This window comes from Erpetoichthys calabaricus, chromosome 11 (assembly GCF_900747795.2).
Source record: "Erpetoichthys calabaricus chromosome 11, fErpCal1.3, whole genome shotgun sequence".
Lineage (NCBI taxonomy): Eukaryota > Metazoa > Chordata > Cladistia > Polypteriformes > Polypteridae > Erpetoichthys > Erpetoichthys calabaricus.
The window spans coordinates 19,276,204-19,293,115 of NC_041404.2; the positions used below are offsets into that span (position 1 = coordinate 19,276,204).

The 16,912-nt window shown below is 43.3% G+C and overlaps 1 protein-coding gene across 5 annotated transcripts in view; it reads left to right on the forward strand.

The window, feature by feature from the left end:
• Positions 1-1,221: 1,221 nt before the first annotated feature.
• The window catches only part of LOC114660226 (rho GTPase-activating protein 26-like), a 254,418-nt gene continuing 238,727 nt past the window's right edge, over positions 1,222-16,912 (forward strand). For 2 of the 5 annotated variants that reach the window (XM_028812772.2, XM_028812771.2), the window contains exon 1: positions 1,225-1,748. In XM_028812772.2, coding sequence (XP_028668605.1) covers positions 1,595-1,748 — 154 coding nt within the window. In that variant the 5' untranslated portion in view covers positions 1,225-1,594. Of the gene's footprint in view, positions 1,749-16,912 lie in introns of all 5 variants that reach the window. The other 3 variants (XM_028812773.2, XM_028812769.2, XM_028812770.2) reach the window with 3 other exon arrangements.

Genomic DNA, 16,912 nt, shown 5'->3' on the forward strand with positions numbered 1-16,912 from the left:
AGAAAAATACCCGTTTGAGTTAGTTTGATTTTTTGGAGTGAGTTGCTGGGCGTGTCACATAATGCAATTATAAAATGATGGCAACAACTGAAAATGTCAAGCAATAGTATATGGCCTGTACACGGTTATTGACATTCATTCAGTATGAGGAAATTTGGAGTTATATGTACGCAGTGGAGCTGGGTCACGTGCCAAGTCTTCAGCTCTGAAGACCCTAAGCAGGAAAAACAAAAGTAGATTAAATAAATAATAACAACAGTTTATGATTGAGGCAAGTTGATGTCTGTTCTGGTAGTGCAATGCAGGACCGAGCCCTGTAGCCCAAGTCCATCTTAGCATTAATAATAATAACACCTAAATCATATAACAATTAAACATAACTATCTATCCATCTGCTATTGAACCCTCTGGGTTCAAGCTGCACTGGACATAAAACTGCATTGTGCCCCCAGCATGGTACCAGCCCACTGAAAAGCATAAACATTAATACAAAAAAACTAAATAATATAGACAAAAATAAGACGTGTACAGAGAAAACAAAGCAATATAAACATCCATCCATCCATCCAGTTTCCAACCCGCTGAATCCGAACACAGGGTCACGGGGGTCTGCTGGAGCCAATCCCAGCCAACACAGGGCACAAGGCAGGAACCAAACCCGGGCAGGGTGCCAACCCACCGCAGCAATATAAACAAGGTTAATGAATTGAAATTTATATACAAAGCATAAATTCTTAGTGCCAATAATTCCCCTAGGATTAGGTGAAGTATTAAACGTCGCCCGCCCGGTTTGAAATACTCGAGAACAATCGGGGCTGATATTGTGGCTATGCTGGAAAGTTTTTACAATCGTTTGGTGGACTCTTGGAGCTAAAAAGGCAAATGTTTCCAAAGGCTTGTTTACAGCACCGAATAACCTTAAGTTATTCAAACTGCATACGCAGTGGTCAATATGAATTAGTGCCTTCACGTCCCTGAAAATGTTCAAGATACAAGACATTAGACAACACGCGTACGTACCGGTCCGACACTAGACGCGAAAGCCCGCCACTAGCCCCTTTAAAGGGCGGTGCTGGGTTAGGGGGCGGGTACGTACCCGTCTCTAACCAATTACGCTGCAGTACATTTCTCATTGACTACCGACTGCCTTTCAAGGAAACGTATCCAATTGGTAGCGTTTTACGCCCATTACAAACTTAGCCGAATCATGCTAGGTTGGCGTACACTATCGGACTGGACTGGTGGGAAAAAAGGGGCAGCGGTTTAAAAGTCTTCCAAACAAGAAGAGGGTGCAACTATTCTGAACGTGCTGATTTGAAAGCGCGGAACGGAACACTCCTCGTGCCTCTGAGCCGACCCCACTACCTGGGAGAAGATGCGTTGCAGATAAGTGAGGATACGCGATGCGTTCCCTGCAAGGACTAAAGTATTTATTAATGTATTTGTCCAAGATAAAAGGCACCTGAACGCACCGAAACTTTTATACGTGGCTTTTTTTAATTTTTCCTTTTGGACGACTGCCTTATTGAATTGTCACCATATACATTTCAGTAGATTGGGACAGTATCTGTCAAATTTATTTTTGTTGCTAAAAATGGGACTGCCAGCCTTGGAGTTCAGCGACTGCCATCTGGACAGCCCGCAGTTCAGAGAAAGGCTGAAATCTCATGAGCTGGAATTGGATAAGACGAACAAGTTTATCAAGGAGCTGATCAAAGACGGGAAGGCTCTGACTCAGGCGTTGAAAAGTAAGATTCATCTCATGACAGTTTTGCTTTTATTTGTGGAGGGCGGGGTACGGGGGTATGTGGGCTGACTGATTGTGCACTTGCACATGCCATCGGGACGTGCTTTGCAACTATGAGGTCTCCAGAGGTGCGCGTGGTGCAGTGGACCTCGACCTGCGGGGTCACCTTGTACAATGCATTCATAACTGACACCGCTTCATTTACACGATCCTGTTTTAAAGAAGTGGGGGTCGGAATCTTTTAATTGGCACTACTGTTTTAATTGAGTGTCGTACAAATTTGCCTTACGAGTTCATCATGAAACGTAAGTACAGACTAAACAAAGATAGATAGATAGATAGATACTTTATTAATCCCAGGGGGAAATTCAAATTCAAAGGCACGCATCTTAAATTTCCCTCGGGATCAATCAAGTGTTTTTCTCTCATATCTATCTACAAATGCTCTATAGTGCCAATCTGCAGCAATGCTTGAGTTGTTGAAACTCTGTGATCCTCCCTCCACAGTGTGAAAGGTAGACGTTCATAAGGATGGCATCAAGGCTGGTTATGAGGTCCGTTTATTGTGGCAGTTTTACAGCTGATAAGCCCTTTTACCCATATAGAGCGTTTAAGCACAAGTTAAGCACACACATTTTGCAAATGTCATTTAGTTTCAGATTCTTTCGCAATGCTCCTTTCTAAATAAGATAATAAAGCTCCTTTTATTCTGCTTTATTTTTTTGAGATATCTCCTGATTTTGTTCTTTCTCTTACTAAAATTGCTCCTTTTTCATAAGCTTCCTTAAATGGTCTTGCATTATTACTATTTCTTTTGCTTCTTTTCTGCTAGCATCTGCTAGCATGTGCTCCTGTGCCTTCATGCAGACATTCTAGCCAACTAGCAGATCTTCTGTGTGCGCCCCGAGGCACAGATTCTTAAAAGCGCTGCCTGCTTAAAGGCTGTCAGCGGAGGATCAGCTGTTTTCAAGGTTTGCTTTGGTGTATGTGATTTTAAGATTTTTAAAATGGACCATTAGAGAGAAAATGGTGAATTTTACAAACTTTTAATTTGTCAGAATATACCACAAGGAATACGATCCATGATTGAGATGCTCCCCACAGCCAATCTTCTGTTCTCCTTTTCTCCTGCAGGATGGCACTCAGGTGTGTGTTGTAACATCGTAATGGAAATTCTTTATTGAAGTGAAAGTGCACCTCATTAAAAGAGAGATAAGCATTATGGTTATTTTCTTGGTGTACAGAATGGGTGTAGGAGACACGATATGCTCTGGAACCTGAAACAAACTACCGAGTTGTGAACTTGAAGTTGAAGCCTTGTGGCTCCTAGCCAAAGGAGCTTGATCCACTGAATGCTCCGCTCTTGTTTGCCAAACTGCTTGTGTGCCTCAGGATTACATTCATAGCATCTTTGAGACTTGGGACAGTCCTCATTGTACTAATCCAATCTACAACACAGAATCTCCACATACTTGTTTGTTCTTTATATCCATCCATCCATCCATTTTCCAACCCGCTGAATCTGAACACAGGGTCACGGGGGTCTGCTGGAGCCAATCCCAGCCAACACAGGGCACAAGGCAGGAAACAATCCCGGGCAGGGCGCCAACCCACCGCAGTGTTCTTTATATACAACTTAGTTTTTCAAAGTGCAGGCTTGAAGTTTGGCACACAAGTACTTCTCACCATAATCAGATTTTTGTCAAATAACTTTTGACCTTACACGCTCAGGGCAAAACGAGGAGCCAGAAATGTTATGATGTGATCTGTTGACAGAGAAACTCTTATCGTGTAGGGTCTGATGGTTAGCAAGGAATCCAGGTCCCAATCCCACCCATTACATTGAACTTTATCTTTAATCAGGCATTTGCTTCACTATGTTTGTCGTGGATCCAAGCCATATTGTCACTGAAGTTATTTATTGCAGTTTGTGGTTCCTTATTTCCTCCAAAAGTAAGGAAAAAAAGAATATTGTATACAGAGAAGCTTTCCAGTGCTAACAAAAGTTATGTAATAAATGCAGCACACTTAATTTGACAAGAGTTTGGTAGGGAGTTTTTTTTACCTGTCCATCTTTCCACTTTTTCTCCTGGGCAATGCTGGGTAACTTGGCTTCTTTTCCAGTAAGTCTAAGCTAATGGGATCTGAGTTATTATTATAATATTTCCGCAGTACCGTTAACTTGCACATAGGATTACAATTCTTGGTGGTGGGAGAAACTGTAAATCAGGGGTGTTTTTGTGATTTTGACACTAATGCCCCACAGCCCTGGGGGGGCCTCGGCCTGGCCGATCCGACACGCTGTGTGAGAGTGGAGAGTGGAGACCGCATGCTCTCTATGTCTGGGACACTTTCTCTGGACACTCCAGTTTCTTCCCACATCCCATAAACTTCTGGTAAGTTAATGGTTGTCCCAGCGCTGGCCCAGTCTGAGTGAGGGTGTTGGTGTGTCTTTTGATTCTTGTTTTGCTCCCAGTATTGCAGGCTTCTGCTCCTATTGACCTTGCAGTGGGCTAAGTGGCTGTAGTCAGTTGGTAGAAGATGTGATGAAGCTTTCTGAATGTTTATTTTTTTTCTTCATATGACATATTTCATTTTTGTCCACTAAAGATTCACACCGTATAAATTTGTATTAAATTAGATAACGGTTTCTAAGTAGTGTGCTATTTTGAGGACATTTAAAATTGGGCTTGATGTCATTTTGGAGAAATTCGGTGAATAAGAGTGGCAAGTGTGTTGAGCTGAATGGCCTGTTCATATTAAACTCGTTCCTGAATAATAAATATTCAGCTCTGTTTCCCCCAGTGGTCTTCATCCTCCGTTACTTTCCTTAATTTCACTATTGCTACGTGAACTAGTGTGGTGCCGCGATGTCACCCATTGCACGGGATCCTGAGGTGGGTGCGCCAATGTGCCATATCATCGCATGCTGCCTACCTCTCCTATACTTTGAATTGAATTCCTATAGAATGCTGACATTTACATTCAAGGTAATCGCCAGTCGTGTCTAATCGTATTCGGATTCAGAGTTCATTGTTAATTGGCTTGAACGTTTATTTCTGTTAATCATAAACATCTTTGCTGATAAATTATCTGCCTTGTAAATTGTTTGCAGTATAATTCTAAAAGAAGGTGAATCTAATCAGCACACTGGCGTCAACACCCCCCTCCTGGAGTTAACCGTGTAGTTTACTAAGCGCACCTGTGAATTCTGGGGGGTTTATTACACGCGCCAGCAGACTGCTGAGACTTGGCAGGCGGGCGTTCGTTTTTTTCCTGGCACATGGCTCACCTGTTTGATTTGTCAGCGAGTTCAGCATCTTGAGGCTTGTATCGCTTAGACAGGAGAGCCGAAGCTGTTATCTGTCCCGTGCTACAGAGTTGTAGAACTGTAGATGTTTTTATTTCTTGATATCAGAGTTAGCGTAAGTACATCCAAGAGATTTTCTTTCAAACATGCCAGTTCATCTAAAATTTTGTTTTCAGTCTCAAACTTGTTATTGTAATTCACTGACTAGAGTATTCCATGCTGTTGTTTCTGGACACTCTGCCATGCTGTACACCTGATTATTTTTGTCTATCACTGGAAATTCTGATTTTAAAATAATTTAATGTTATGTATCCACTTAAATGCTATATTTTTATGATTACATTTAAGCCCAGCTTTAGAATCTTCGTTTCAAGTCCCACCTTGGACGCTGCATGGTGTTTACAGTGCATGCACATCCTTTCCTCTCCGTATGAGTAGATTTTCTCATTTTCTCTTGTATCCCAAAGATCTGCAGGGTGTATCGGTTAGCAACTCGGAATTCAAGCCACTGGCGGACCCCACGTGCTTTGCAGTGGACCGAGGTTTTATCTAAGGTTGGTTCCTGCTTTGCTTGCATCCAGGAGGAGGAGGTGGAGGTTGGAAGCTTGCACTGACAGCGTTCACCACGACAGACCACCCGGACTGGCACCCGAGTGCAGCGGGTGACACCTCAGCACCACAGTGGAACAGTGCCAATCCTGCCACCAACTCCCAAGTTTGCCTCCTGCTTGCAGAGCTGGATGCAGGTTAACGTCATACCCAGGACGGGGATGTTAGTAAAGTCTGCACCCCTTATGATAGTTACAGATTTTAATGAATGAACAAATGTGTGAATTATCTATATATATAATTCACTAAGTCCATGGCAAGCAAGACGCACCCAAGACAGCCACGCCCGCAAACTCACAGAGCCCCGCCCACCAACAATTCACTAAACAGCCGACCATGGCGCGAGAGCGAAAGCATTTGTCAAGAATGTTTTCATTAATCAAGAACGAAAGTCGGAGGTTCGAAGAAGATCACATACCGTCGTAGTTCTGACCATGCACGATGCAGACTGGCGATCCGGCGGCGTTATTCCCATGACCCGCCGGGCAGCCAACTGGGTAACCAAAGTCTTTAGGTTCCAGGGGGAGTATGGTTGCAAAGCTGAAACTGAAAGGAATTGACGGAAGGGCACCACCAGGTGTGGAGCCTGTGGCTTAATTTGACTCAACACGGGAAACCTCACCTGGCCTGAACGTGGCTCACAGGTGCATGCGACTGAGGCGGTGTGTGGAAAATGAACAGTCAACGTGACTCCCAAGTGCATGTGGACTGTACACAGACGGAAGCAATTCAGGTGAGGAGTTAGGGGCGGACACATGAGCAGGCAGTGCGTACTGAACGATGAGTACGAGATGACTTAAGAAATCGGCAGACTAGAATGGCGGGAGCAGAATGGGCATCAGACAATTGAACTTGCCTATCTAGAGGATGTAAATGTCCTAACACGGGTTCTGTAGATGAACCTGTGGAAGGATCGTTACCGGTTGTGCCAACACGTCATTGGACGGTTAGGTCCTGAAACCTCTCGAGCCCGCTTCCCTGCCCTCTTCCCAGAGTTCCATCTTTGCATTCACTTACAGTCGTATCCTCAAACCCACCCCATTTGGACAACTGTGTCTTTCAGGAAGTGTTCACCCATCAATACATAATTATGCGGCATATGCTACGCCACGGGTTGGCTAGTTTACATATATTTAGCTAACATTGTATCCAAAGTGATGTACAAATCAAAGAATCCTAGTCCTGCAACATGAGCTCCTTTAGAGTATTATCAGCGGTTAGAGGCTGAACTGGCAAACTTGTGGTTTACAGTTCAACACCCTTGGCATTGTGCCGCACAGCTTGCTGGCTGCCTTTTGAGTGAACATTGTGAAGGAAGATATTTTATACAATGGGGCAGGCTCGTTTGTAAAGTGTGGTCTGCGGACCACCTGTGGTTCACAACACCCCGCAAAGTGATGTTTAAATCACTCATAAATGCCAGTCTTTTATACAGGTACTTGGGTATTTATTTGTAACAATCGGACTGCATCTGACAATCACACTAAAAAGTCAAGTTTAGTCCATAATGAACATGTTTTATAACGACAACCATGAAGCACACCATCTGACTTTCTTACGTGTGGTAGCTGTTCCTGCTCGCTCTGCTCCTGTTCGCTTGCTTGAATCGCCTCCTGTCTTTTTCTCGCTTGACACTTCTTCACGCTCCATTCCTTTGCAGGTCAACTGAAATTCCAACATTAGACCAGCTGTGATGAGAACACGCCATTTGGCCCAACAAGCTCGTCCTTCATATTCCCCCAGATCAGGGCTCCTCAATCACGGTCCTGGAGGGCCGCAGTGGCTGCAGGTTTTTGCTCCAACCCAATTGCTTAATGAGAAGCACTTATTGCTCAAGTAACACTTTGGCTTCATTTTAGTGGTCTCGGTCATTAAGATTTTGAACCCTTATTGCTTATTTTAGTCTTATTCTTGGTTTTTAATTGCCCCTAATTAGCAATAACATGCAAATGACAAAAGCATTTCTCCATTTAGCTTGTTTCTGTGTGTGTTTATCATGCACTATTGGGTTTAATTAAATACTTGGAAGGAAAGTGAAGAGAAAAAAGTGAAGGACAGAGAATTTTAGCCTTCAAATCATTTGGATGATATCCTTAGAAACGGGGGGGGGGGGGGGGGGGTTGTTTGGATCTAGGATATGACATAGCAGAGTTAAAGCACTAATAAGCCATGAAATTAAATTATTGGGAAGAATTGCTTTCTAATTAAGAACAAAAACCTGCAGCCACTGCGGCCCTCCAGGACTGTGATTGAGGGCCCCTGACCTAGATGGTCTAAAATAACATCAAGTTGAGATGTAAAGGTCCTTCAAGTCGTTTTGCCCACAACACCACTTTTTACTTTACTCCATGTGTCTGATGTTTGTGTGAAATCTGCCCTTAACAAATTTACAACTGTGTCTCCATGTTATTCTTGTAGATTTCATTTTTAAAGTAACAACTGGCTATGCAGTGTACACATTTTAATAATAATTTTAAATGCTCTGATCATGTCATCTACTAGTCTCCAAGGTTCAACCCCTTCAGTCTCTTCTTTAAGGCTATGATGTCTTTTTGTTTTTTTTGTAATTCTGAGACCAGCAGTCCAGGTGAGGCCGCACTAGTGTGTCACATAACTTGAGCATAACCACTTTTGACTCGAACTTCACACATCTTGATGTTTAGCCTAACATCCTGTAAGCTTTCTTGATCACCCCTGTACACTGTCTGGATGTCCATAGTGATGAGGCCACTGTGACTCCTGGCTACTTCTCATTAGATGTACTTTCGCATTTCAGACCTCACATTGAGTATTCAGATCTAACATTTTACTTTCTACATTTACTTACTTTAAATTTAGTTTTGCCACCGATCTGGCCAAGTCCCTTTGTAACAGTTGTAGATGCCACATGGGCTGGACGGGCATCCCGGCCAGTAGAGGGAGCAGACCTGGAAGGAAGGACCAGAAAGGGTGGATGGACAACCCATTAAAAAGAGAAGAAGTTCGGTGCACAGTAAGAAGCCAGCAGGGCATGCTGGGATATATAGTCTGGCAGAGCAGCCCTGCTGGGGTCACTGGGTGCCACAAGAGGGTGCTGTAAGGAGACAAGCTCCCTATTATGGAGTTCCATGCAACCCAGAAGTGCTTTCATCGGGCAGTCGCCCTGGCAGCAGAAGTACTCCCGGGTCTGTAATAAAAGGGACCACACTCCCTTATTCAAGCGAGTCAGAGCTGGGAGGTAGTGGAGCGATGCCTGAGTGTGGTAGGGAGGGAAAAGAGAGATATTGTGAGAAGAAGACCTGTATTTGCTTGTGCTCGTGTCACATTTGGAGGTATTTAAAATAAAAACATTTGATTATTTGAACCTGGGACTGTACAAGTGTGTTAGTGTTGGGGTTTGGGGCTCACCGACACCCTGGGTTTATCACACAGTTTAATTGGTTCCATATTATCTGCCCTTCCACCTAGTCTGCTTACTTAACCAGTTTACTGTTTATACTCTTGTCTAGATCGTTTATAAATATTAAAAAGAACGGCTGCCCCAGCAGTGACCCCTGAGGGACACCACTGTTAACATCACCTACGTCTAGCATAAGTTCCCCTCACCATACCCCTTGTCTCCCTGTGTTTGAGCCAGTTGTGTACCCACATACAGACCACACCTTGAGTTCACGCTTGTTTTCCTTTGATCACTAACCTTTAATGAGGTACCTTATCACACGACCTTCTGAACATCAAGGTAAATGATACCATAGGCAACTCTCTTCTCCTTTGCTTTTGTTTTGTTGCCACTGTGCAGCTCTGTTTTCTACATGTGATTGGATGTCAGCTTGGAGAGCCCACCTTTGGACCGTGCAGTCCTTCAGTTCCAGGTGGCTAGTAAGCTGCGCTGCTTGGGCTGCTGGATCAGTGCTGTCAGGGTGTCTGCTGTTATGCCCTTCTAGCTTGAAGCACACATCCTTAAAAACTGGATTGTGATTTTAGCATTTTTCACATATTTCCATAAATTCCTTAGTAAAATAAATGTTATAATTGTAATACAGAAGTACACCAACACTTGAGGTAGTCCTCAGCATTAACTTTAATAAACTTGTCCTCGACACATTAACTCTCTCATTTATTGGATCAATGTGTTGTTTGTTGCTTATGTTTTGACCGTTTTTTTTTTAATTTGTCATTTCTTCTGCTCTCGATGAGACTAAATAAATTGCTTTCACTATTCTGAAATGGAAATGTGTTGTTTCATATATTCTGCAAAATTACCATATTTGTTTTTGAAGAACACCTGGATTCCAGTCAGTAAGGGCCAAAATTGCTCCTTAGAAGTGTTTCCTACCCTGACATGTGGCCATTTTGGCAAAGATCAGCTGCCCCATTCAGTCCTGGCGAGGCTGTGGCTCTCATGTGACCCTGAAGTAGGTTAAAGTGGCTCAATGTGGGAAGGATGGACATGAGCAAATCTCTTACTCTAGGTCTGTGTTAGTGTTGAGGCATCTACAGTGTATGATTTTGTGATGTTCTTTACTTTTAGCAACACTTTTGTTTAAGTGCAACGTTCTTTCCAGGGTGGTCCCATCATCCCTGGCTTCTGACATTTGATTCAGTGACTCTCATAGCCATGCAATTCTTGAATAATAGGCTCGCTAACTGCTCTGCTATGAAGAGAGACATTCATTTAGTTGAGTGGCACTTGTTTTATTTTATGGTGGTGAAGTAGTTAGCTCCAAGGACCCGTCTGTGTGGAGCTGGCATGTTCTTTGCTTGTACTTGTATGATTTTTTTTGTTTTTGTTTTGGGCATCCATGTTGTGTTTAACTGTCGACTTTAAGCTGACTGTGTGCGAGTGAATGTGATCCACGCTTTGGGTTGACTGTCCAGAGAGGACGGCTTCCTGCTCTGCACCTGACACTACTCTCAGTAACCCTGCAAAGGGAAAGGCCAGTTCACAAAACGGACAGCTCCATTGTGCCAAATTAAGGGCGTTAAACACATTTTATGGCATGTCATATTTCTACTCTGCATTCCTTCATAGAAAGACTCTAATGAGCTGACTAGACGTTTAAATAAAAATGCCCAATAAAGACTGTTGGACCCGTCAACATCCCAGCATAAGCTATAGCCTAGAATTGTTATGAAAAACATAAGGAATGGCAGAAACAGAAATTTTTATTTATATGTGAAGATGGCAAACATCCAGTTTCATCTTTAATATTGTACTGTACTGTAAATTATGGACTAGTTTATGTGAGAAGTATTTAACTCTGTTTTGACAGGACCCCATATAATGGTAGGTTTAAATAGTTTATTATAATAATTGCTATTTACAGTCTGTCTGACTGACTTTGGCAGTGCCTATCTCTGTGATTAGCTAGCAGTCAGGAAATTCTCCTCGCGTTGACACAAATAACCGTGACGTTGGGGTTTGCTGGTCAGTTTGTTTTAATGAAAGCTGAGACCATATGTATGGAGCACTAAGGTTGCTGCATTTTTTTTTATACATCCCTGAGGATTTGGTGGCAGGAAGTGAAATCCATTAAAGTTGGTCCCATCTTGACTCGTGCAGAACCACTTTCGGCCTTTTCTGATCAGTTTTTCCTCCTTCTGTCACACACTAACTCAAATAGGACTTGTTCGACCTGACTTCTTGGAAACAAACAGTGACCTCACTTCTCCAATGAGACTGCATGTATGTTGTAAAGGAGGAAGTAGTGAGGACCGGAACTGAACTATAAATGGAGTGGTGCAAGACCAGAGTTAGGCCATATGGTGCCCAGAAGTAAGTGTGCCAGCAATGATAACGTTGTCAGTTACATGAATCCCCAAGTGGTGCTTGCTGCTTTATCCCAGTAGAAAGAGCCCAGGAAGTAATTAGCCCCTGGGCACAGCTCAGTGACAGAAAATATTAAATGTCCCCCATATAGATAGATGATAGCAAAGAAACTCAAATAACATTCATGTGGTCTCCTGCTACTTGGCTATGCTGGCAATGAGCATTGCAGGGCCACTAAGGGGAATGGCCCTGGAGTTCCCTAAGACACTCTCGACCCTGGAAGTTGTTTCCATGGCTGCTCTGGAAGTTGTTCCTGGTTGGGGGGCCACTTCTGAGGCCCATGAAGCTGCAGGACGAGTGAGGCCTTTAGTCGGGACAGTTACTGTAGGCTAAAGCTTACCTTGTGGAAGGTAGAGAGGCCAGAAAAATAAGGAAGGGCAGAGCAGGCAGACTGAGGGGAACAGCAGAGAAAGTGAAGCATCCATCAGACCATGGAGGGCAGATGCTAGATCTGTGTCCAGGTGGCCCAGAGGGGCTTTAGGCTTTGTTGTTTTCCTCTTGCATTTACCTACTGCTGTATACACTCTCCTGCATTTCATTGTTTCTGTTATAATAAATGCTTTCTTTAAAAATCCCTAGAATTCACAGTGAATGCACATACATGTATCCATATTACTAACCGAAGGTTGTAAACCGGATGGGCGCAGGGCTCACCGGATGTACGGAAACCCCAAAGGTCCATGCTGTGACAACGCGCGCGCCTACAACTCGCTTGCGAAAGGAGTCACGGTTCAAACCAACTGTGACAACGCGCGCACCTACAACGCACTTGCGAAAGGAGTCACGGCTCAAACCAAAGGTCCATGCTGTGACAACGCACGCGCCTACAACGCGCTTGCGAATGAAGTCGTGGCTCAAACCAAAGAAAACACAGAAATGAGACTACGACCTGTGAACTACACCTGAGGTAAAGCGTGCACGCCAGGTTGTACGGCCGCCCGGACGCGACAGCCCACACCACCGCATATACCCTCCATGATATGTCTTCACGCAGCGGCTTCCCACCGAGGCGCATATTGCGCTGTGGCGCTCGCCTCACAGTCAGACGCAGCGGCCTCCCAGAGTCAGTAGGTGGCCCCCAAACAACACAACCTGTTCAAGCGGTCGGTGTCAGCGAAGGCAACAGACTCACGTCTCCACAAAACGAAACCGCTTTAGTACAGATATGCCTATTGGATTAAATGACATTTCCCCAGACGCACCCGCCTTCCATGATATGTCATCCATCCACATATCGGATGGAACAGAAACTGATTGCCATTCTAGGATTTCCGATTCGCTAGCGAATCGCGGGGTTTACTTGTATAACATAAAACAAGATGGCATCCTGGGTAATAGTAGCCAGCATTTCTGCAGTATATACTTTTTGATCTCCTCTGCCTTTCTTCTATTAGTGAAAGTAGAAACTCCATGACACATTTTTAAACTTGTTTTGCTCTTCTGCATTTAAAGAACAGAAGAAGGTGAATGGAGAAAACCCACTGGAGCAGAAAGAAGTCATCTGATTAAGCAAAGGCATTTCTAATAGTCAGTTCTGGAATTGTGATAACCAGGGGGGCTGCACAACTTGAACCTGGATGAGTAAAGCTTGTGTTTGGTAATCCTGCACTTGGTAGTTGGTGTGGCTTAAACCGCACTCTTGAGCGTCATTACATTTGTTTTCTAATTTCTTATGTTTGTAATAGGAAAAAGATATTATTACACACCGGTTTGGTCAAAGGCAGCAGATGCTGCAAAACAGAAGCTAGTTGATCTTGATGGCACTGTAAAGAGTGTTGTGGTCAAGCTTCATGAGAAGTCAGCTATGCAAAAATTAGACAGGATTGATGCTTGTGGATTATTTTATTAATTCACTTCCCTTTATTTTTATATAGTGCTCTTCACTGAGTGCAGATGTAGAGAGCTGCAACAACATTACAGGCAGAAACAACTTTATAGATTACTAATTAAATAATAAGTACACATAAAGAGACAGATTTGTTTAAACGCACATTAACATTAAACACACTGGTTTGAAACAGATTAATTGAAATGGAGCCCAGCTATAGCTGTTCATTCATTTATTTATTGAACTGTTCTCATTTGACAATGGAGGATAGGAAAACAAAAACTCCAGTCAGCAACATCCCTGGAGAGAGGAAACCTCAGGGGGGTCCACGGTCAATTGTAAGAGAGAACGTCAAAGTCAGACCCAGTCACAGTCCTGGAGACCTCCGCCAGCTGGCTGCCCACCCTGACCTGGGCATTCTACAGTAGAGCCTGTGCTTAGGGCATCTAATCTTTTCATCCGTTGATTCCGAGGCTCCCAGTAAAGCGGACGTCAGTAGGAAAACAGCTTGGATGAAAATGAAGTTGTACCAAGTGCCACAGCGGGATACTGAGAAGAGAAACAGAGCAGAGAAGTGTTAGTAACAGTTCAAAATTATTATGTTACTGATGATATTTTTACACAAATGATGGCAAATAAAGATGTAATATGCGCAGCTACTTAGCATCTCTATTTAGGAAATCAGCTGGTACAGTGGGGCAGTGGGTAGAGCTGCAACTGCACGAGTCCACTGTCCTGGGCTCAGATCATTGTTTGTGTTGAGCTAGCAGGTTCTCACTATTTTTTATGGGGTTTCCTCCTAATTCCTCAAAGAAGTGCATGTTCAGTTAATTAGCTGGTTGTTTTAAACCTTGTGCCCGATGCCGCCGGAGTAGGCTCTGCTCCCTGCGTTCTTAAGTCGGTGGGTTTGGGATGTGTGTTACGTTCTCATTAAGCTGCTATTTACATACACCTCAGCACAACTAAAGGCACTCACAAGAGAGAACTGCTTCAGAAAGTGGCAAGAACGATGGGAGAAGTGTGTTTGAAGTGAAGGGGGATTAATAGCAATGTGTCTTTTACTGTAATCATTTTTTTTTAAAAATTTAAACATTCACCGCATTTTTTGATCACACCTCGTACATCAAGGATGAAGTGGTTAATACAAATGAATGGGTGAACACCTCATCATCATGACAGCCTTGAGCCTGTTTCAATTCTAATGGTCATTGTTAACTGTTGTCCATTTGTAATTAAAACCATCACAGTGTATTCTGGGTACTGCTGTTAAAAGTCAGTGTAAAGTAGGCTCAGTAACATCGAAGTGAACAGAAATGGCCGAGCTGCACTCAAGACCAATAGCATCCCATCCCTTACTAATACAGCTTCTTATACAATACGACGGAATTGCTGTTGCCCTAGAAGGAGATAGAAATGGCGGAGGGCTCATTAGTTTTGGTCTATTTTTTTTTTTTTTTTCTAAGCCAGTGCTGCTCATCAGTTTTAGTCTTCTAAGCCAGGGCTGTCTTGTGTGTTGAAAATGTGGCCTTTCAAAGACACCACTGTTTGGCCCTTATATTGTACTTATTCAGCCGTGCCCATGTCCCTGAAAGGCAGTAAGTGGTGGCACGGCAGTACATTAAAGCCTGAAGGGCTTTCACTCCTTAACATTTTTGTGATTGCATTAGCACAATGTTACGATTGTTTCCTTTTGTAACGAGAAAGCCTTCAATAGTATTAGTAAGGTGGGCCGAGAAGACTGGAATGATCAGCCAGTGTTCATTGGCATTGCTTGCCACCAGGAATTGCACACATTTCTCCTGTTGAACTTTGATAGACAATCCAACTCAGGTGAACTTGGAATAAGGAAGCAGCAGTGGGGCGAGATTGTCGGCCCGTATCCCGACATCCCTGCCATGGCTTTCCATCAGCCAGTAGCTTTATTTTTGTTGGGCCTTTCCCAGACTTTATTAGATTAAGAGGCTACCGCTGGGCTTAGCGTCAAGTACAAGATGTACAATTGCCAGCAAAACGAGAAAGGAGTATTATTTAAATGTGCAACACGATTTTAGCATTTTGGAAAAGCAGATCACTAAAATCAGTATTAACACTTCAGTTAAAATGTGGTTTTGAAGTTTAAAAGAGATTGGGGCAGAATGAATTGGTACCGTTCCTCATTTAGGGCAGATTCCTCTTTTTTGTAAACAGCTGGGGAGAAGAAGTTCAACGCTAGATAATAAGAACTAAACTCAAGTGAATTTGTACTTGTAACTGGCAAAAAAGGGAGCAGCAGGCAATATGTTCTAAAAGACACAATGTGATGGCACTTGCACGTAGCTGATTTTTGATTTTAGTAAAGGTGGACATGATTGACTGATGTATCAATGATTAAAACTGCTTCATAGTCCACAGTCTGAGAGCTAATGGACTCATTCACCACCCCCGGAGGAGGAGGAGAGCAAAGACTTCTGGAACTGTTGTGCTTTACTTCTCCAGCATTTTGTTAAAAAGCAGAAAGTGAACAAGAAAAATCTCACCATGCAGTAAAGTGCTGGAATTCCAGTTCTCTCATGATTAATTATGATTTGTTCATCAGTATCCAAGTGAATAGCACTGAAACTTTGCAGTTTGCTGGGTATAAGGACCCCCACACTGATGCTTCCTCTTGATAAAATGCCAGCCTAGAGAAGTTTTGTTGATTTGAGTCCCTGAAGCGGACACAGTTCCCATGATGGAACAAGGACGTCTACTGCTAAAGTGTACAGAGCATTTCTTTTAGGGGCTTGTTTCAATGTAGGTGGATAGCATTGTGGAAATACAAGATTATTTTTCTGAAATTGAAAGGAGATATAGCCCCCCAGGCCCAGGGGTCCTTGGTATGGGAAGTATTTAACTGGTGACGCACTGGATAACTTTACTGCTTCACAGCTCCAGGAGCCAGCTTGGTCGCCTGCTTTGTGCTTCTCGTTTTGCAGTTTGCATTTTCTCCCTGTGTTTCTCTCAGTAGTGAAGTTTTCCATCCATATACCAAATATAATAGCTAAACTGGCCCAGCGTCTGTGAATGTGGGTGTATGCCCAGCAAAGTCCTGGACTGGCACCCGGTTGAGAACTAAGCACTTCTGGTAGATTGACGGACAGCCATCCGAGGGATGGGCACACCTCAGGTAGTTTAGCATGGTCACTTGCTTTTCACATGCGTGTCCTCCGCCAGGCTGAGCGCCTGTAAAAAGCCTAAGTGATCCCAAAACAATGCACAAATAAGCAAATGTTCGTGCTGCCACTTTGCTTGTCCTGGCATTTTAGTAAAAACAATGATCAAGCATTTCTTTGATATTTTATTTTAAAAATGATGCCCATTTCCGTCTCAGCTTTGCATCTGCTGCATAAAGTTGAGATATCGTAAAAGCTGAAACAAAAGTCTTGAGCCAAAATGTCTCTGTTTAGTGAGACATCTGGAAAAAATCTGGTGTGTTCCAATGCCATCCCGCCATTCTGCAAATCTCTCCCCCAACCAACTGACGGGCAGGATGAGGAAACGGTTAATTTACAGTATGTTAGCATTTTATTTTTAGGCTTTTTTTTTTTTAAGGCAGCTGTCACTAAGCAACAGCAATGGGATGTGATACTT